General features: G+C 51.4%; 1 protein-coding gene across 1 annotated transcript; it reads left to right on the top strand.

Moving 5' to 3' along the window:
• Positions 1-730: 730 nt before the first annotated feature.
• Positions 731-21,514, top strand: LOC109386584 (acyl-CoA synthetase medium chain family member 2B). Its single transcript, XM_019649908.1, has 14 exons — positions 731-928; positions 2,320-2,504; positions 5,669-5,879; positions 8,437-8,644; positions 9,864-10,007; positions 11,413-11,569; positions 14,249-14,328; positions 14,539-14,662; positions 15,688-15,768; positions 16,881-16,982; positions 18,754-18,881; positions 18,990-19,089; positions 20,095-20,214; positions 21,152-21,514. The coding sequence occupies exons 2-14, from the start codon at positions 2,328-2,330 to the stop codon at positions 21,254-21,256; spliced, it is 1,737 nt and encodes a 578-aa protein (XP_019505453.1). The 5' UTR covers positions 731-928; positions 2,320-2,327; the 3' UTR covers positions 21,257-21,514.
• Positions 21,515-21,852: the final 338 nt, after the last annotated feature.

Here is a 21,852-nt window from a genome sequence, read left to right as displayed (position 1 = left end):
AGAGGTGTTCTAGGATTATCCCCCATTGTCAGATGAGAAGACTGAGGCTCAGGGCAGGGGTAACATAACTTCTTCAAGAGCACACAGCTCAGTAGCAGGGGAACCCCAACTGAGAGGTAGACAGACTTCCAGCTCTCAGTCCTTAGCCAAGAGCTTCCCTGTATAGTCATGGATGAAGAGGTTGCTAACATTTGGAGCTGAAGACCAGAGGGTATGGACGGGGGGGAAGCGGGGAGGTAAGTGGTGCAGGACAAAGCACAGATCCAGTCTTAGGAAGAGAGGCGTGCAGGGTTCTGAGGGCAGCAGTGAGCAGGCATGGGTGAGGTGCGGTGAAATCTATACCCTGTCCCTAGCCCAGGGAAGTACATGAGGCAGAGATGAATAGCTTTGGTATCTTTGATGGACCTGGAGGTGGGGCCAGGGGGCGGCGGGAAGCGGGGGAGTGTAGACTTTCAAAGGAGAGAAGGCAACAGAACGAAGAGCTTATCAGGTGGGGACTCCTGGTAGACCCAGAGGGAGCCCGAGATTCTCAGGAGGCCCCAGCACTGACCAGGAGCTAAGTCCTTATTTCTTGCCACCAAGCTTCTTCAGGAAATATCATGTCTCTCTCGCTGATTGGAACGATACCTCACTGTCAATCCTGTTCATAAATCTCTTTTTTAACCTCTGCGTGGAAAGACCAGTCCTGTTAACCCTGTATCCCTGGGGCTGTGCAATCCATGCATACAGCCAGGACTGGCATTCTCCCAAGTGAGGCTCTGGGCTGTCTGCAGGTAATGATTAGCTGTGCCATCTCCGAAAGTTCCAGGACTCTGGAGCTGTCTGCACGGCTAGCTGTGTCATCCCAGGCTCAAGGGACTCGAGCTGTCTGCACAGGAAAAGGGTGGACCAAGGAGCCCCAGAGAGACTTCCTGAAACCACCTGGCAGGTAAGCACGGTCATTCAAGGAACAGACAGATGGGATTATGCCTCGTAACAGTGCTAACCAGTCTTTAGAAGCCAGGACTATCCAGGAGAGTGACAGTCTCCAGGGAAAAGCAGTCTGCAATCCCTAGGGGCCTCTAAAGGGGGTACCTGCCAGGTCTTAGTGAGGACACAGCACTGGGCAAAAGAACAGATGTCTGCTGTGCAGCGAAAGGGAGGGACTGGGGTGGCTGGGAGAAGGGCGGCCGAGAGCTGAGTGGGGCTTAGGGGAGAAGGCCCTGCAGAGGAGGGAGAAAGAGCCAGCCATGGAAAGAGAGAGGGACCCACAGAGACAGAGGTGATAAATACCCTTGTCTCGAAGCTGGGAAGGAAAGCTTCACTTCTGCTCCGTGAGAATAGAAGAGGAGAGGAACAAAGAAGTGACAGAGACCCTAAGCAGTCTGGCCCCCTCCGCCCAGACAAGGGAGACGGGGAGTGCGGCCAACTGTTGGGACTCCTGGTTGGATTCCTTGAATTAAATTCCTTAAATTCTGGAATGCCATCAAGGTACATATGTTGGAACCCAGAGACCAGCCCACACGGCCTAGGAACCACTCTCCCTGGGGCCAACGCATAGGCGGAGCCGGTAATTCCAACAGTTATGATTTCTGTGTGTTAAGTCCCACGCGCTAGGTGCTTGGTATTCACCATGGCTCGGTCAGGGTTCATTGGAAGGAAACAGGGGCTACCGCACCAGTCAGCATTTACTACAGTAACAAACATCCGAACCTCTCAGGAGCTTGGAGCCACACGTCCTTTCCCTCACGGGTCAGAGGCTGGCGGTGGCTCTCTGTGCTGGTCTCAGCCCGACCCCGCGTTCTGGGACCCAGGCTGAAGGCAGAGCACCCATCTGAGATACACTGCGCTCATGACGGAGGGCAGGGATGCAAGGCTTCCTGACCAACCACACAATCACATCTGCTCCCATCTCACGGGCGAGCTAAGCTCAATGTCGGGTGGGTGTATCCTCTTCCCCAGGACGCACTGGGCAAGTCACCTGACAATGAGTGGCTACATCTCACTCTACCCCAGCGAGGGGCAAATTGTTGGCAATGACAGTTCGGTCCCCCCTAAATCCCTTAAGCACAAAGGGACTTAGTGCATGGAATTGGGCGTTCACAAAACCGCCAGGGGTGCTAGAAAGGTGGGTGCTAGGCTGGGGGCTCTGCTGCTGCTGGAGGAGGGCGTACCAGCAGGAAACTGAAACGGGTGCCGAGTGCCAGGTCACTCGTAGCCATCACACATTCGTTTCCAGAAAAGCCCTGGAAGGTGGGGGTGAATCTCCTTAAGCAGCTGGCGACAAGCAGAGCAGCCTAGGTGGGCAAGTCCCACCTCTGTGGCACCCTCCGTTCACAGGTCTGACCATGCAGTGGCTGCGGAAACTCCAGGGGCTTCGCATCCTCTGGGGGCCTCCAGTGTCCGGTCGTGCTGTCCACGTGCATACCAGGCACCTGGCATCTCTGCAGTGGGGCCACCAGGAAGTCCCTGCCAAGTTTAACTTCGCCAGTGATGTGCTGGATCACTGGGCCGGCATGGAGACGGTAATGGGGTAGACAAGCAGCACAGAGCTGGGCATTTTGGCTGAGTTCATTCATCCATCTGTTCGTTCAAAGTGCACTGAATACCTATTATGTGTCAGGTGCTATGAGGTGTGCACTTTTCATGGAGGCAGCATGAGGTGGGAGCAGGAGACACAGGCTTGGCAGGAAGAAAGGCCCAGGAGGCTGGGGCTGAGGGAGACATCTGGTAACCTGCCCCACCCCACCCCTGGCAGCCTGCACATACTGCACATGCTCTGTTGTGAACCCCCCCCCCAGGGTCAGGCAAGGACTAGCGGGCTGGGCTCGTAGAGGAGGTGGATTGGGTTTAATGAGAAAAAATCTGCGCCAGCTGAAGGCTGAGTCAGTCCTCTCAGAAAGTTATTGTGTCCCTGTCATTAGGGCTGAGTAAGCGGAAGAGGCTGCCAAAAGAACTCGAGCATAAGATGTCAGAGGAAGAGCGATGAGGAAATTTCTGTTTCCCAACCTGGACCTTTCGAATTCCACCCCACTCGTGGCTGACCCCTCCCCTGCCTTCCACCTGAGGTTCTGTGCCCCTCTCGGGAGGGTGGAAGGAGTCCTTTTGGCTGGGACAGGGGAAGAGTGGCTTTGCCGGCATGGCCTTAAAAGAATGGCACTCAAAGGGAGTCAGACTGTGAAGTCCTGACGTCCTGACGGCGTGGCCCAAGCTTAGTGCAGAGATTGCAAATGCTGGGCCTCTAGGCTGAACATGGCCCTCGGTGCAGGGCACGCTTAAAATAAAATTTGGTCAACGTTTCAAAATTGAAATTTTTCAGGTAAAAATTTAGATTGCTGGCTTTTCTTTCAAAGATACCTTCTTGGAATAATGAGCAAGGTCTTTATTAACACGACTCAGAATCCTGAACCCATAGAAGAAGGGATTTAATACACTGGCAACATAAACCACTCCATTGACAAGCACCATAGACAAAAACCAACCAACCAACCAACCTAGTGACAACCAGGAGGAAAATATTCAACTCATATCACAGCAAAGGAGTTAATATTCCTAACACAAAAAAGCCGCTAAATCAAGAAAAAAAAAGACACAACCCAATATAAAAGTGACAGTTCACAGAAGAGTGAACTAAAGGGGCCGTTAAATATAATAAAAAATTCTCAGGGTCTGCCGAGTGGCTCAGTTAAGAGCTCGCTCGAGAGCGTGAGCTCTGAGCAACAGCGGTTCGAGTCCAGCCCTAGCTGAGCTGCCAACAGGTGACAGGATGGCTCAGTTAAAAAAAAAATTCTCCACCTCATTCATAATACGAGTTATTATGACTGATAAAACATCACTGAAACCATGTATTTTTTTTATCTCCTAGTTTAGTTACACACAAGCATTTGACAACATCCTCTGTTGACAGGGCTAAGAGGAAATAGAAACTCTCACACATCACTCACTGGTCGAAATGCAAAATGACACAACTCCTTTTGAGAAACTTTGAAATATCTCACACAACGACCAATACGCTTTCTCTTTGACTTGGCATCATTGCCCTTGAGTTAAGATAGAAGTACCCCTGAGGATACCTGTGACTTTTCAGGGGAACCTGTGAAATCAAAACTATTTCAAAATGAAACTAAAACAAACAGGAACCATTGGGCATCACTGTCCAGCAGGCAAACTTGTACAGCTTCTGCAGAAAACAATATGGCAGTTCCTTAAAAAAATCAGAAGTAGGGCCGGCCGAGTGGCGCGATGGTTAAGAACTGGCTTGGGATGCCAGAGGGCCCCGGTTCGGATCCCACATATGAGGGCCAGTGACACTGCCCTCTACAGCTAAGATGCTGGACAACAGCTCAACCTGGAGCTGGGCTGCCATGAGTCACCGGCGACGGCATAGGCTGCAGCCCCTGTGCAGTGGGTTGCCATGGGCTACCGTGTGTAGCCAGCAGCCAGTGTGAGCTGCCGTCCAGAAGCCGGCGACTGATCTGCCTCGCCCGGGAAGAGCGCATGATGGTGCCAACTTGGGCCAGTGAAGCCACATCCTCCACAACTAGACTGAAGAACAAAAAAACAGCAACTTGTCTGTTCCTCTCCCCCCAATTCCCCAATAAAATCTTGAAAAAAAAAAACAAACATCAGAAATAGAATTACCACTTTCTTGGATATACACCCCCAGAGAACCAGAAGCATGGTCTTAAAGAGGTGTTTGTACACCCATGTTCAAAACAGGATTATTCACAATCGCCAAAAAGTAGGAACGACCCACTGTCTATGGATGGATGAGTGAATCAACAAAATGTGGTCTAGCCACACAGCGGAATATCGTTCAGCCTTTACAAAGAACGCAGTTCGGACACACGGATGAGCCTTGAGGACATCATGTGAAGTGAAATACTGTGTGATTTATAGGAGCTACCTGGAGTAGTCACATTCATAGAGAGAGTAGAACGGTGGTGCCAGGGGCTGGGGAAGGGGCAACGGGGCAGTTAGCGTGTGTGTCCTCGGGACAGAGTTTCAGTTTTGGACGATGGAAAAGTACTGGCGGTGGGTGGGGGTGATGCCTTTACAACAACGTGGACGTACTTAATGCCACTGAGCTGCACACTTAAAAATGGTTAAAGTGGTATATTTTATGCTATGTATATTTTACCACGATAACAAAGGAAAACAAAAATAAATGGATGAATGGATGGATGGATGGGTGGATGATAGGTAGGTAGGTAGACAGACAGACAGACAGACAGGTAGACATAGGTAGATCTAAGATAACATTTGTCTTTTTCATTCTTATTCTCTCCAGAGGCTACACGACAGGTGATTCTGTAACAAAGTGAGTGTGAAGAGACAGGAAGAGACTTGCAAACATGTGTTGGGTTGTCGGAAAAGTCATGACGCATTTTTTCTCTGTTTCTCCTCGCAGAAATGCGTCCTGACTTTTCCGACAACCCAATAAAACGATGCCACTCTCCTCATTAATTTTCGTTGTTTCAGAAAGTGTACTTATCCCTGTACTAAAACATATCTTACTTGTGCCACTATGCAATGGGTTTATTACTGAGGTCAAAACGCTGACTAAGCGCTGATGTGGCAATTCCACGGCTGGGACTTTCCCCCCACCCCGTGCTTGCCTACCATCCTCCCCAACACCCGCACCCCCCCGCCCCGCCCTTGCGAATCGCTAGGTCTTCTCTCTCTTCAGGCTGGCAAGCGGTCCCCAGGCCCAGCCCTCTGGTGGGTGAGCGGCGATGGGGACGAAGTGAGGTGGAACTTCAGTCAACTAAGTGAGCTCAGCCAGCAGGCGGCCAATGTCCTCTCGGGGGCGTGCAGCCTCCAGCGTGGGGACCGCGTGGCGGTGGTGCTGCCCCGAGTGCCCGAGTGGTGGCTGGTGACCCTGGGCTGCATGCGAGCAGGTTGGTAATTGACCACCCGGGCTGTCTCCCTTGTGAAGGAAACGGATGGCAGAGAAATGCAACCTTTGCTCCCCAAAGACGCCCCCTCCACACAGCATGCTGTCCCCTCCTCGTGGGGCAATGCCACCCGTCTTCCAGTTACTGAAGCAATCTCTAGAGGTGGCTAGCACGGGGTGAACAAAGCATGGCCTGTGCACTCACAGGACCTCCAGACCTTTGGAGAAAGACAGCCATTAAACTAGTAACTGCACAGGTCATTACTTAGTCACAATTTTGATAAGCGGCCTGAGAGCTTGATAAGAACCTATTAAAAATCTGGCCCAGCCTTGTTTTTGTAAACAAAGTTTTGTTGAAATGCCGTGTTAACACATTGTCTGTGGCTGCTTTTGCACTAGTATGTCAGGCTTAAATCACTGGGACAAAGAGCGTCTGACCCACAAAGCCTCCAATATTTACTGTGTGGCCCTTTGCAGACGAGCTTTGTCAGCCCTGCTAAATAAGGAGACTTGAACTGACTGATCTGAAGGGGTCAAGGACATCTCAGTGGAAGTGACATTTGGGCTGAGAGCTGAAGGATGAGTCAGGTTTGGCCAGGAAAGAGGGCAGAGAGGAGCGCTCCAAGCAGAGGGAGCAGTGGAGGGGAGCCTGGGAATGATGAAAATACCTGAAAAGACATCTGTGTGCTGGAGTCCAGGCAGCGAGGAGAAAGGAATGGCGAGTGTGCCTGGGAAGACGAGCATGGGCTAAACTGGCAGAACCTTGGGGGCCATGGGAAGGGTTCTAGACCCTTATCCAGCCGGGAATGGCAAGCCATGAATGGGCTGAGTGACAGGATCCTAGGGTGTTGGTAAAGGCCACTCTGGATGGCGGGTAGAGACGGGGATAAAAGGACAAGCGTGGGGGTGGGACTCCCAGGTAAGAGACAGGGATGATGGTGGCTTCAGCTCGGATGGGGTGACAAAGATGGAGATGAGTGGATGAGTTTAAGAGACCATTAGGAGGAACTTGCTAGCAGGGTGTTTTGATGAATGACCTGCTGGTAGAGGAAGAAAGGGGGACAGAGAAGTCGTGACAGGTGGGCAGCTGTGTGGACACCACTGTCTTTCCCTGAAGCGAGGAGCACAGGGGAAGCGGGTGTCGAGGAAAGAGGAGAAGTTTACTTCGGTAGCTGAGTTAGGGGAACCCGCTGATGTTCATGAAGGGATGAGGAGTTTCAGTTATAAGACAAACACGTCACGGGGATGTGATGGGCAGCATGATGGCTCTCGTTGACACCGCCATGTGGTGTATTGCAAAGTTGCTAAGAGATCAGGTGGAAGACGCTCTCATCACAAGAAAAAAAATCTGCAGTGACGTGTGGTGATGGGGGTTAGCTTGTGGTAGTCATTTCACACTATACACGTATGTCAAATTATTAGGTTGTGTGCCTAAACCTGGTACAATATGTCAATTATATTTTGATAAAAATATGTCTAGTGGAAAAAAAGGAGTGAGAAGTGAGGTGCTGGGTTTGAGGGCACAACATCTGAGAGGGAGGCGGCATTCGAGCATCATCAACCTTTAGATGCAAGAGTTGGGAAGTGAAGAGGTTTAAGAAGGAGTCGCAAGGAATCCACATGACCTCGCCTGGCTCACAGCCTGCCCTCCCTCACACACCGCAGATATTCTCATCAGTAAGGAGGGGGCGTAGATGTGGTCAGAAAGGGGGGGGGGTCATCAGAGGAAGTTGAGCACAATGGTAGGATCCTGGAGCCCCATGGGAAGACTGAACAGGCCATGAGAGAAAGGTGACAGACAGACAGACAGACAGACAGACAGAACGTGGTCTGAAGGGAAGGAGAACTCGGGCTCCACAGGGTCATCACGACGGCGACACATTTGTGTGGTCAGGAGCAGGTCTGCTGGGTAGGTCCTGAAGTGCTGGGGGTGGACAGAGAGAGCCAAGGGTCAAAGCTTTTCACGGGAGGAGCATGTGAAGTCAGCTTCCTAAGAGGTGAAACGTTAAGTCTCGTTATTTTCTGGAAGAATAAAACAAATCCACCCGAGTCTCATCAAGACAGAAAACAAAATCAAAGAAAAACTAAGGGCCCTCCTGTCCAAGCAAATGCACGCACTATCCCTGACTTGTGAGGAAAAGCCAGGACCAAGTTATTACGCTATTGCAGGACCATGGGCAGGCCCAAGTGCCTTTCCTTGTTAATTGAATTACTATATGAGAGGTGTTTGGACACAGGAAACTCCTAGAGCATTGTGTGTATGTGGAGGGGGGTGAGGGTGGCGTTATTGGCCTTAGGGTGTCAATGGTGTGACATCAAGCATCTCAATTTCTCTCTTTATTCTCAGAAGACCCCTCAGAGCTCTGACACCCAACTCAGGGAAATCTGCTCACATCGCTCTGCTCCGTGGTCTCCTGTAATTGACACTCCCCGTTGGTCATCCCTACCCCGACCTCCCCTCCTCCACTGGCTCCCCGTGGGCTGTTACGTTGTGGGGTTTGTTTAGGAAAAAAGCCCACAGCCTCCTTTCCAGCTCTCTCTAAGCCGTTTGACTTCTCCAGGTCTCGTCTTCATCCCCGGGACTATTCAGATGAGAGCCAAAGACATTGTCTATAGGCTGCAGGTGTCTAAGGCCAAGGCCATCGTGGCTGGGGACGAAGTGGCCCAGGAAGTGGACACCGTGGCTCCTGACTGCCCTGCTCTGCAAACAAAGCTACTCGTGTCTGATAAAAGTCGGGATGGGTGGCTGGACTTCAAGACGCTACTACGGTGAGTAGCTACAAGTCTTAACCCGGGTTTTCACCAAAAGTGGGGACTGAGCAGGCACTTTGGGTTCGGGTGCTTTATTTGGGGGGTCCGGGGAGCAGAGTAGGACTAGAAGGAGTGAAGCAGGAAAGAGGGAACAGCTAACACAAGAGGTTCCTGTGGAATCGTGTGAAGGGTAAGTGGGGCCCGGTCTGCAGGGACCTTCTGAGGAGCACACAGAGTGCCCCCCAGGGCTGCCCATTACAGAACTGGCCCATCAGCACCTGACCCCCGCAGACAGAGGACTGCCGGGGGGCAGGGCATTATCCTCCCCTCACTTCCGGGCTGCACACCCAGGCTCAGGGTCCCCAGCCATGGTGGCAGCAGAGAAGCCCTGGGGCACACAGTGACTCGCCCACAGTCCAAGTGGGTTGAAACTCGCCCAGAGCTGTTCACTGGCCGGAATCAGAGGTGAGGCCAAGGGCTTGTGAGGTAAAACACAGGAGATGGCAGCTGGACTGGGTTTCTGAGCTCCTTTTCCCACCCTGTGCATCGCCAAGCGAGGCTTCTCAGACCAGAGGACTCTGTGTATCCTTCCCACCGTCCACAGCAGCGCTGGCTGGAGGAGTGAGTCTCCCTGTCACATCTGAATCCCTCCACTAGGGAGAAGGCAAGCTTTCTCTTTCTAATGACATGGTGCTTAAGATAAGCCTCAGGGAATAGACAATGTGAGGCCAGCTTTGCGGGGCCGAAATCAGGACGCCGCAGGAGATGTCGGGAGCAGTGTGGGTAGGAGGGCCTAGCAGACGGGGTGCTGGGGAAGCGCTGGCTGAGCACCCCCTCTTCACCGGGCATCATGGCTCGGGTCCCCAACAGTTAGGGGAGCACTGACTGAGTCCTTGCTATGCAAGCTGATCAGTTCCTCTGTGTTACCGTGAACGTTCTCAGTAACTCTGTGAGACGGGACCGACGGATCCCGTGTCCCAGATGGGCATTGCCACCCAGAGAAGGTAACAGAACAGCCCAAAGTCACATAGTTCACCAAAAGCGTCACATCTGAGTGGCTTTCGAGTGCAAGTCTGCCCGACTTGGGAGCTCATGATCTTAGCCATTTCTACGCCTCCCTCCTGGAGTGGGTCCGCTGCCTGGCCCTCGCCAGCATGGGGGGAGGTGGGCAAGGCAGGTCACCAGGACATCTGGTGTCCGGGGCAGGTCTGAGCAGGTGACACTCTGTCTCTGTCAGAGGGGCATCTACCACACATCACTGTGTGGACACGGGAAGCCAGGAAGCGGCTGCCATCTACTTCACCAGTGGGAGCACCGGCTTCCCCAAGATGGCGGAACACTCCCACGCAAGCCTGGGCATGAAGGCCAAGCTGGACTCGGGGTAAGGAGACAAGACCCCCTTCCCGCTGCAGAGAACCACGTGACCAGGCCTTGCGACTTTTCTGACCTCAGATCCGGTTCTCCCGGGATGGGGTACAATCTGGTGCTTCTGAGAAAGACCGTTGGGGAGGGGAGCGAGAGGGAGCCTGGTTTGGCTTGCCGCGTATCCAGCGCCCTTCAGCGGGACATTTCTGTTTGAGATAACGTGGGCTCTCCAAACCTCTTTAGGGCTTTGGGCTATTCTCTACTAGGTTGAGTGATTAGCACAAGATTTACGGGGGTTCCCCCGCCCCCCAGGCTGATCCCTGTCTTGCCATTTGGGGTGCTGGGTAATTTGCTTTGATGTTACCCACATTCCAAAAGGGCATTTTTTTCCAGGAGCAAATTACTTTTCAAATGCATTGAAAATTCAATGAAATGAGATCCCAGATCTCAAAACCAGAATTTCCTTCTACTCTGCCTCAACCCCATTAGTGGAATCAGGAAATAGCGTGTCAGGGCTGTCATTCAACGATACAACAGGTCTTCAAGGCCTTTATCAGTGGTTCCTGCTTATCATGTTAATATTATTATATTATTGGAACTGAAAAGTATTTTAACGCCAAAAAAAATCTCAAAAACTTAAATGTCCCGCCTAGGAGCCTATGGTACCAGAAAATTAAATTATTTTACAGAAGTGACTTAATACAGGGCTAGAGTAAAATACAATTTCTAAATATGGGAAGATAAATCACTTTAATGTAACTGAGATATTAATTCCCACCCCCAACCCCCCCACCCCAAATTTGTTCTTTACAGGCTATGACCTAATTTTCTGACAGAGTTGAAAGTTTTCATCGCTGTCGGGAACGGCACATACTCGAGTGATTCCCAGCCACAAGAAAGCTCTTCGTGTCTAGCCTCAATCATTCTTGCTTTAAGACAGACCTAATACCTTTTATTCTGTCCTGGAGAGAGAAAGGAAATAAGCTTAGGCAATTGACGATGCTTCAAGAAAAGAGAACCAAAGGGCTACTCAGCCGAGCTTGAATTTAGCAAGGCTACTGGTTAGAATAATCACTTAGCTGTCTTTTGTGAGTAAATGTTTGCTGGGTGCTTACCACATGCCAAAAAGTGGACTACGTTCTGGGAACAAAATGAGAATGAGACCCAATTATCTCTTAAGTCATGTCAGCTGGGGACACACCTTCTGCATGGTCTCCCCTTCTTGAAACAAGACGGGTGCATAGAACACTTCCCTCTCCCTGCCTGTGTACTTTCACACACCCCTACAAAGGTATGCACACACACTCAGGTGCACACACACCTGTGCACACACACACCTGCTACCTGCACATACACACACACCCATGCTCCGTCCACCCCAGCGTGTGCTCACCTATGTGTACATGTGTTTCTTTTCTCAGCACATGGATGGAGCTGCAAACCTCAGATTTAGTATGGCCCATCTCAGACACCGGTTGGATAGTCAACATCTTGTGCTCACTGCTGGAACCCTGGACGGCGGGAGCGTGCACATTTATCCATCTCTTGCCAAAGTTCGACCCGCTCGTCATTCTTAAGGTAAGAGGGGACCCAGTCTGCACCAGGTGGCCGGAGTGAGGCCAAGGTGTGCACACCCCATTTTATCGCGGTTTCTTTCCACTCATCTAATTTGGACTGACACTTGCCCCGTGAGTGAACAGTGTTCACTAAGATGGAAATGGTTCCTGCCCTCACAGAACTCATGGTCCAGGAAAGGAGACAGACCCATATATGGATAATATATTCAGGAGACAGGCATCACGGGTCATCGGTTCTCTCAACACACATTTAATAGGTTCTTACGCTGGTGTCAAGTATCAGACAGATGGTGCTGAACCCAGTACAGGGAGGAATGGGATATTGGAGATGATGTGTGTGTGTGTGTGTGTGTGTGTGTGTGTGTGTTTTCTTTCCTTTTCTATTGGAGGTATAGCACACAGACTAAGGGTAATGTGCACAGAATAAAATTATTTTACATGTACAGCTTGAAAATAGTGTACCTATGACAGACGCGCTCTTCGTCAGCTCGAGCTGCTGTCACAAAGTGCCACAGACCGGCTTACACAACAGACCTTTCTCTCTCATAGGTCTGGAGGCAGGGAGTCTGAGAGCAGGGTGGCAGTGTGGCTGGGATCAGGGTGGCGTTTCTCTTTCTGGTTTATAGGCGGCTGCCCCCTTGCTGTGTCCTCACATGGTGGAGTCAGCAAGCTCTGATTTCTCTTCCCTTTATTGTGAAGCACTAATCCCATCATAGGGGCCCCACCATCCTGACCTCCAAGGCCCCATCTCCCAATACCCTCACATGGGAGGTAGGGTTTCAACATATGGATTACGGGGGGCGGGGGGGGGAGAGGGAGCACAGCAACAGTGCGTAACAGACACCCATGTCGCCACCACCCGATCAAGACAAAAAATTCTCACCACTGCAGCAAGTGCTGGTGCCACCTCAGGCCATTGTCCACCCCACCCCCCCAGCCTCCAGTTAATCATTCTTTGACCTCTATCACCATAGATCGATTTTGCCTTTTCTTGACCTTCATATAAGTGAGATTGTCCGATATGCAATCTTTTGTGCCATTTTCACTCAGCATATTCTCTGGGAATACAACCCCCCCCCCCCACATTGTTGTGCGTATGAGAAGTGTGTTCCTTTTGACTGCCATCTAGTATTCCATTCTGCGGATCTAGCCTGATTTCTTTTTCCACCCTATTGCTGATGGACATTATCGTTATTGCTAGCTGGGGGCTATTATCTCTGAGGAGTTTTGAAGAATAAATAGGGGTTTTCCCTGTGGAACTTGATGGGGCAGCCATTAAATAAAACCCACAAATAACCTAGCACAACGAAGCAATGGAAATGGACTCCTTTTGCTTGCTTCTGTTGGACCCTTTTTGTGATGGGGAGTTGGGCTGCTGACATCCTGGGGCCTCCAGGTCGCTGTAGGAGTTGAGGACCCCCCCCCAGACTTCTGTTTGTCTGGCAACAGAGGCCCCAGGAGTAAAATGAGGCATGGGTGACATCCTTAAGGTCAAAAGGTTAGGCATGGTCTGGATTCTCCCAGGAGATTCTCTTCAAATGATTGTCATTCTCTGTGCTAACCGAATTCTTACGCTGCCTCCTTCCAAAAGGGATTTTAAGTGGCTTTGTTCTGTTAAGTGTCAGAAACAGAAAAAAAACAAAAACAAAACCATGGACACAGGTATAAAATTATAAAGCCCAAAGTCGGAAAATGTAGGGTGGAGTTGTGATGGGGGCGACTCAGGTGGGAGAGGAGCACAGCAAATAAGTGGTTACCTGTATACTGAGCTTCCTGTAAGGCAAGGCGATATGGGAACTGGGATTTCATAGCTCATGCCACTCCATCGAGAGCACTCAAGAGAAAACCAATGCATGATTTGCTAAGGCTAACCATGTTTTCTAGGCAGTTTTGTCTAAGTCATTGTTTCTAATAAACTTTGTAAGTAAAATAAATTCTGCACAAAGCAAAGCATGGGATGAAGGTGGTGTTACGTTAACAGTCGAGAGGACAGGCTGCACGACTGGCTGGTTGTGTGACCTTGGGCAAGTTACGGAACCCTCTGAGTCACAGTTTTCCTCTCTGTGAAATGGGGATGATGATACAAACTCCATGGGGTTATTGTGGGAATTACATGAGATTGCACAGGGTCTGGCAAGTCCTCGGTGCTAGCTCATTTTTAGTAGCACTTCATCTGAAATGTCTATAGATGCTTTTTTAACTTTTCAGCGCCCTTTTCTACCTGAATTGTGTCCCCAAGACATTTTTTGGGAAAACAGGACTGGAACCAATCTATTCTAAAGCTGGTCCCAGGAGGTTTACAGGACTTAACAGAGATCACACTGTTTGCGACGGTGGCCAAGCTCCTCCCCTTGGTGGTTGTGGGTTTACCTCATCCTAGAGCTGTGTTTATGAAGACAAGTCACTAAATTGACAGGAAGAGGGCAGCTCGATTTGACAAAAATGTCCCCAATGAATCCTGGACCTGTTCTCTATAATGATAGGTGGCATTTCTCTGTCATTGGTGGCTTGAGCGTGTGTGAGAATTGGGGCTCATTTGGCCTGAAACAGACACAGCTAAGAAGCTAGGATCGAAACCCAGACCCTACAATGTCATAGCCTGTGCTCGTAGCCACCGTGCATACTGGTTCAGTTCATCATGTGACCTGGTGATCAGTGTCTCAGCTGGCGCTTCCTCCAGGTGCTGTCCAGCTACCCAATCGACACCTTGGTAGGAGCACCCCTGGTTTACCGAGTGTTGCTACAACAGGACCTTTCCAGGTGATGGGGCCCTGGGGGTTGGTAAGAAATTCTGGATCCACTGGCCCATTCTCCTGTCTCCTCCACATATGCATCTATCTGACCCTCTGAGTATGGCTGCCCCGTGAACTCAACCTCATTGCCAAAGCACCTGGAGTCCAACTCTAGGCCTGGACAGGGTTTGGCTCAGCGGGGCTAAGGGGGAGCGCTTACCTCTTTTTTCTTACTCAGTTACAAGTTCCCACGTCTACGGAACTGCTTCACTGGAGGGGAGGCCCTTCTCCCAGACACTCTGGAGAACTGGAGAGCCCAGACAGGACTGGACATCCGGGAGTTCTATGGCCAGACGGAAACGGTACCTGATCTGAGGGGACCATGAGCTGCTCAGCCCGGTGGGCTGCAAGAAGCTCTCAGATAATCAAAATATGAGCCACCACGTATCATGCACTGAATTCGATAAGTGTTTATTGAGCACCTACTATGAGACAGGCACTGAAAGCTCAGCAGAGAATAAAACAGGCAAAGCCCCTGCTCTCGTGGAGACTGCACTCTAGTGGGAGTGGGGGAAAGAGACATAAATCACTCACTCCACGGCATGGCAGCCAGTAAGAAGTTCTGTGGAGAAAAGTGAAGATGAGTGAGATGAGGTGCGCTCGGATGAAGGGCTGATCTTTCAGAAATGGTGGTGAGGAAAGTCTAGAGAACTGAATTTGTCACACTGAGTGTCAGGTACTGTGCTCAGACGCTCAGGCAGAAGGCAGGGACGAGGAGGAGAACCCACGGAGACCCCCCTCGCCTGGCCAGATATCTCCTTGGAACTCTTGGGGCGCCTTGAACACAGTGTGGACTCACACTGCTCTCTATGCGGGCCGGTTATCTGACCGACCTGGGTAGGACGTTGCCCGGACTCCTTGGCCCCACTGCCTCTTACTTGCGACTCTCAGTACAGCCTGCTTCCTCCTCTCCACTCTTTACCCTACATCCTTCCACGGCTAACAGGCCCCCCTGGCAGAACTCCTGAGAGAGCTCACGGCAGCGCTGTGATATAAAAGAACTTTGCAAATGGGGGCGAGGGGGCAGGGCTGGCCCTCTTATGGGAGGTCATGTAGCCCCATGCTGTATTAAGGACCTTTGGTGTCCGTGGTCCCTTAGGAAATTAGAATGTGGCTGTTAGTGTCTTTTCCCGGGGCAGTGGTCAATCAGATGGTTTTCCAAACAATTTAGTGCGACCCCAAGTAGGATGGGGGCTCCAGGAAAGGGGAGAGAGTCAGGAAAAGAGGAGGGAGCCATCAAAGGTGCGCCATCTTCCAGACTGTGTCAGAACCCGCTCTGCTGAGTTACTTTCTTTTTCTGTGACCTTGACCCTGCTGCTTTCCACAGGGACTCACCTGCAGGGTTTCCAAGACCATGAAAGTGAAACCTGGCTACCTGGGCACTGCGATTCCCCAGTATGACGTGCAGGTGTGTTAAGGACACTGGGAGGGAGGGGAAATGGAGAAAACACGAATTCTCTAGTTACTTATTACATCCTTCATTGCAGAAAAATAATGGAAAGTAGAGATATTAAAATAATATGAAAATGGAGGGAGGAAGGAAAGAAGGAAGGAAAGAAAAGGAAAACTCTCATCATCCAGAGAAAACCACTTTGAATACCTAGCAAACTAGCTTCTGATTAGTTACATAAATGTACAATTTAAACCAAAATCGGGCAAATGTTGACGTGTCATTTTGTTACTTACTTTTACTGTTGAATAGTGTTGGATGACCATCTCCCCAAGTCAAATAATACTGACCTACACCTTGATTTGAACGGCTACAGAGCAGGGGATGGTTTGATTCCACCACTCGTTACGCCTTTTGTTGGTCAACAGACGATTTCTTAAGTTTCACTAGTAAAAACAACACTATAACGAATATGTTGTAGCTAAAGTTTTGCTCCTTTCCTTTTTTATTTGGGCTAAATTCCAAGAAACAGAATCTGCGTGCGTGTATCAACGGTTGTCTGTACCGGTCCATAGAGCTAGAGTGTGACAATTTATATTCTATTCAGTGTTATGTGTCATTGCTTGCTCCCTCACCCCCAACCCTGATAACCACTTAAGGAGCTCTTTTTTTGTTTTGTTTTAGTATCTATGTCATTCTGATAATAGTCCTGTGAAATGAGCTGTTATCATCTGTTTTACAGATGAAGGCATTGAGACATAGAGCTTATGCAGCTCAGAGACAGCGAATAAGGTAGCAGGGTCGTGATGTGAGTTTTGATCTGTCTGATGTCCAAGTCCATGGGTCTCCAAGACAATGGGCAGCTGTTACATTTCCTGAGCTCCTAAGGCCAGACGTATCCTCCAAGCCCATCTGGTCCAGTCTCAATGAGGGGCTTCACCTAAACCACCCCAGGCAGATGGATGAGAGATGTGGGTTTCACACTCTTGGCTTCCCTGGGTTTCTGGTTCTGGCTTTCAGTCACCTCGAGAGCAAGAGGGTCTCCCATGGGACAAACTCAGCTCTTCCAAGCTGTTATTCCGCCAGCTCCTGCGATGCACATCCTGCTACCTTTCTGCTTCTCCCTCCAGGTCATAGATGACAAAGGCGAGGTCCTGCCCCCCGGTGCAGTAGGAGAGCTGGGCATCAGGGTCAAGCCCCTCAGGCCCACAGGCATCTTCTCTGGCTACGTGGTAAGGAGCCTGTGCTCCCCTGCTTCTGTCCCTGGCTGGGAATAGGGGGCTTTGACAGGGATGAGAGTGGGCATTTGGCCAGGAGAAAGACGGGCCACTCTGCCCGGCCATTCTTTGCCTATCGCTAAGGTCCCACCGAAGAGCTGTCTGTCTCTGGAGACCCCTTTCCCCCTCCGAGACGTGTTTGGTGCCAGGGAGCTCACTGCCCCTGAACTACACACAGCGGCATGCTCCCGAGGGCAGCCCTATGCCCTCCCCCGGGTCTCATGCCCCTGCTCTATACCACTGAGCGCCCTCAGAGCCACACCAAACACTTTACATGGAGACGTCACCCCTAACTTCACGCCTTGGAATGTTAGAAACAGGTGACCCTCACGTCCAACCGCCTCACTTTAGAGGTGAGGATGGTGAAACCAGAGATTACAAGACTCACACAAGCTTGCCACTGTTGAAACACGGGCAGGGAAGACCTCAAGCTTTCTGACACCAAGATGATTAAAAAACAACTTCAATAATAATAGCTGCTGTCGTTTATTGTGTGCTTACTACGTGGTACACACAACCCCAAAGCACTTCACATGCAGTAAACTCCTTTAATCCTCCAATGACCTTATAGGTCCGTGGGGCCAGACGGCTGGAGCTCACAACCCTACCCCGCTATTTCCTGTGTGTGCCTGAGCAAGCGGCGGACCCCTCATGCCTCAGTTTCCTCACCTGGAAACTGTGTAGGATAGCATCGCATCGCCTTAGTGTGGCTATCTGAAGGCATTAACATTTATGAAACACTTAGAACAGTGTGTAAAAGGGAAGAGTTGCTGGAGACCCAGATCATCACTCCTGTTACACAGAAGAGGAAAACTGAGCCTGCGAGATGAGGGCGCTTCTCCAGGCATTCCCTGTGGGCTGCTGTCCCACTCCATGCCCACGTGCCAGCGAGGTACCGAAGGCATAGGCCTGTCCCCATTCGACAGCTGAGGAAACACACTGAGAGGAGCTGGCGGACTGACTCCACGTGCACAGAGCTCAGGCCGGCAGGGGCTGCACGGTGACTGGGAGAAAGAGTGGAGGTGGCGGTGCAGAGCTTGGGCTGCTGGTCTCAGCTCTGTCCCTGGAATGGCCCTTTGGCCTTGGACCTGCCTCTTGGGCTCTCTGATCCCCGATGCCCTGATTTTCCGAATGAAGGAGCTGGCCTATGAACTCCCTACGCTGCCTTGTAACCCCGTGACGGAAGCCCACACCCCTACACCTGAGCAAGACAGAAAGATGCCCTATCCTTTCCACTGCTCATGAGCAAGTGCCTCAGCTGAACAGAAGGGCCCGGCCGCTGTAGAAGTGGGCACATCAGTGGGCTCTGGGGGCTTGCTGGTCTATCTCTAGAATTTTCACGTCTAACAAGGGAGCCAAGAAAAAAGTCTAATGAGCCTTGAATGGCATCATGGAGTAGAGCAGGGGTTAGGCTGCCCATCGAAGGGTCAGTGAAATCGGTTGGGCTGAATATCCTACATCATGGGTGAATGAAGGCATTGATTTTATCCGTTAGAGCGGACCCAGATGAGGAGGGGAGAAACCCAGGGTGGAATAACTGAAATAAAGAGGGGAGATCTGGTTCCACCTGGGGACAGGGGTGGCAGGTTCAGGGTGGGCCCGCCTTGCGTCCTCGTTCGGCTTGTGAGACGCACCCCCCGCCCCACCCCGTGTGCATCTGTTCCCGGCAGCCTGGGCAGCGGGGTGAGGCTTTGACGCACAATGACTGTCTTTCTCTGGCCACCAGGACAATATTGAGAAGACAGCCGCCAACATTCGAGGGGATTTTTGGGTCACAGGAGACCAGGCAGTCAAGGACCAAGATGGATATTTCCAGTTCATGGGGCGGGCCGATGATATCATTAACTCCAGTGGGTAAGCTTGGTTTCTGGGCTGGGAAGGGTTACCCGGATCTTTCCTGAGACTTTGGGGCTAGCCTACAGGCTGTGCCCAGGCTTCTCTGAAAGGCCGGTTCTCCTCTAGGTACCGGATTGGACCCTTGGAGGTAGAGAATGCACTGATGGGGCACCCTGCTGTGGTGGAGACAGCTGTTATCAGCAGCCCGGACCCCATCCGAGGAGAGGTGATGGGGGAGCAGCAGCCCGGGGGCATGCAGATTGGGAAAACAAGGGCATATAGTATGATGGTTAAGAGCGTGGGCTCTGGGGCCTCGACAGCCTGGGTCAAAATCTTGGCCCTGCTGCTTACTAGCTGTGTGACCTTGGGCGAGTCACTTAGCCTCTCGGAGCCTCCGTTTCCCATCTGTAGGAGGAGGGGTTGTTGTGAGGGTTAAATGTGTTAGTATTTGTAAAGTGCTTGGAATAAGACCTGGCAAACCCCACACAAGGTCTGTTATTAGCATTTGAATCAGAATCGGATCCCTGGGCAGAACAGAGGGATTTGAGCCAAGAGGTGGAGCCTCTGAGCCATGGGGGTTTATGGTGAGAATTCGGGGAAGAAGAGAGACCCCCATATAATGCCAGGGTTATAGAAAAAGGCCCCGTGTGTGTGCGCACAGAAAGGTCACAGTGCCAATTTCTGCAGGGCGCAAATTGATGATGTCACATCCCTGGCAGGTATGGGATATGTCACCATGGAAATCATAGGCGCCACTAGGCAAATGGGGCCAAAGTGGAGCCTCCCCTGAGAAGCCCTGTGTGCCAGAGCACTGAGCTAAGCCAGCCTGTGCATGACTTCTTGTATTTCCCATGAATTAAGCGTGACAATTGGGTCTCCATTTTATAGATGTGCAGACTGTGGTCTGCGGAGGTGAAACAAATCCTTCAGGTTATGGCCCCCAGGTTCGGATTTCTTGTCTTGTATCTAGTTTCTCCCTGTCCCTCCCTGTCGTCCCTGGGTTATGAGTGGGCCTGTCTCAGTGTGCTGTCCTCCCTGCCCATCCGACAAGCCACTGGAGAGACAACTGGACTCTGGGCCATTATGGTCCTGTTTGTCCCTCTCCCTGGCCCTGGACGTCTGGAGGTACAGTCGAGAGGGTGTGGAGGTGGGGCTGAGATAATATGCTGACTGTGCGTTACCCCAGGAGGTGACGGACAACGACACACTCTGAGCCCTTCCCTCTTTGCAGGTGGTGAAGGCATTTGTGGTCCTGGCGCCCCAGTTCGTGTCCCAGGATCTGGAGCAGCTCACCAAGGAGCTGCAGCAGCACGTGAAGTCAGAGACGGCCCCGTACAAGTACCCGAGGAAGGTGAGGACTCTGGGCTCCCGGGCTCCCCAAAACAGAGCAAGGCGAGAGGATCTCCTCTCACGTTTTGTGTCTCCGCGCTGTGGACGAGGCTCTAATCCCAAAGCTCCGCCTGACTATGACCAAGAAAAGCCCCCAAAGACAGTGCAGCCCCCGTCTAGATGCCTGAAAATTGGCCTCGGCCTTCAGCACACTCTGAACTGAAGGTCAGATGTCCCCACAGGAACGAGGCTCCAGTCAATACCTGACCTATATACCCGCTCTCTGCCCTGGGGTCTCGCTGTGTTAGTCAAGATTCCCGTACCAGCTGCTAAGAAAATACCTTCTCCATGTCACTGTCCCTGCTGTTATTATTTTTATTAAGCCCCTAACCGTCTGGCTTCTAGGCCAGTGCTCTCTGGCAAGCTGAGCCACAGAGCCAGAAGCCTCGGCGAACTCTCTGCGTCATCTGTATCTTAGGATTCAGAGATATTAGAGACGGAGGAGGGGTCCTCAGCGCCAAACATCCCCTCCGACAGTGAGAAAGGTGCAATTGGAGAGGGTCTTGAGTTCCACCTAGGACACCCCCACAGGAATGGCTGACAGAGAATTCAGAGCCAGGCCTCCTAACGCTTAGGTGTCGACTGCCTCTGGTGCCGATGAATAACCGCAGCTCAGATACTGGAGTGTTGGTCCACGCCGGGAACTGAGCCTGCGGAACCTCACTGTATCCTCACGACAATTCAACGAAGTTGTGATTTTCCAGTTTACTCAGCGGGGAGACTGAGTCTCAGAAAAGCCAAGGGACTTGCCCACGGGGTGCCCCAGAGTTCTCCAGGCTGAGTCCTCACTCACCGGGAGCCCTTAGGCTCCAGCCCCCCTCACCCTACACCAGTCCCCCTGAAAAATCCAACCCTCTGAGATCACAGTGGGCCAACCCTGAACCGATCTGTCCCAACAGATAGAGTTCGTCTCCAACCTGCCCAAAACCGTCACAGGCAAAATCCAGCGGACGGAGCTTCGAAACAAGGAGTGGAAGAGGTCTGGGCCAGCCGGGGCCCAGTGAGGCCGCAGGGCGCTTTCCCTTGGGTCCTGCCCTTCCTCTCTGCCCGTTTCCCTTTGGGTCATAGGGGGATACGAGGTTCCTTGTGATAAGACGTCTGATTGTCTTGTCTTTCTCTGGTTACTAGCTCACAACCTTACCACGTTAGATGTTGAAAGAAGGGCGGGAGGGGATGAGAAAGAGGTTAGGAGAGGGGAACAGACAAAAAGGAAAAAAAATGAGAGAAAGATTAAAACAGCAAGAGAAAGCAATTGAGAAAGAAAAAGGGAGGGAGGGAAAGAGGGAAATGAAAAGACAGATTGATAAACATAGAGAAACTGATAAAGAAAAATGATGGAAGAAGGGAAGAACGGGAGAAAGGGTGGAGGGAGGGAGCCTTACGACTCCCACCGATGGGGGGAGAAACAGACAGCAACCAAATCGAGCAGAAAACTGGATCTTAGGAAGGTAATGGAAGGCTGTGACTCCCCATCCCAGCCCTGAGACAGGACCTCCATACAGACAGGCCTGTGTGTGCGGTTGGGACACTGGCATCATCCCCACATCACCCCAAACTTTGGGGCGATCACGACCAGAGATGGGGAACCGCCATTTATGGA

The sequence above is a fragment of the Hipposideros armiger genome, unplaced genomic scaffold (genome assembly GCF_001890085.2).
Source record: "Hipposideros armiger isolate ML-2016 unplaced genomic scaffold, ASM189008v1 scaffold_135, whole genome shotgun sequence".
NCBI lineage: Eukaryota > Metazoa > Chordata > Mammalia > Chiroptera > Hipposideridae > Hipposideros > Hipposideros armiger.
The sequence above is the reverse complement of the archived record's forward strand: the minus strand, read 5'-3'. Positions and strand labels throughout refer to the sequence as shown.

Excerpts from the sequence above, each read along its gene's own strand:
- LOC109386584 (XM_019649908.1), top strand. The coding sequence starts at position 2,328 with ATGCAGTGGCTGCGGAAACTCCAGGGGCTTCGCATCCTCTGGGGGCCT. Across the intron at positions 2,505-5,668 it reads ACTGGGCCGGCATGGAGACG|GCTGGCAAGCGGTCCCCAGG; the intron begins GTAATGGGGTAG and ends CTCTCTCTTCAG. Across the intron at positions 8,645-9,863 it reads GACTTCAAGACGCTACTACG|AGGGGCATCTACCACACATC; the intron begins GTGAGTAGCTAC and ends TGTCTCTGTCAG.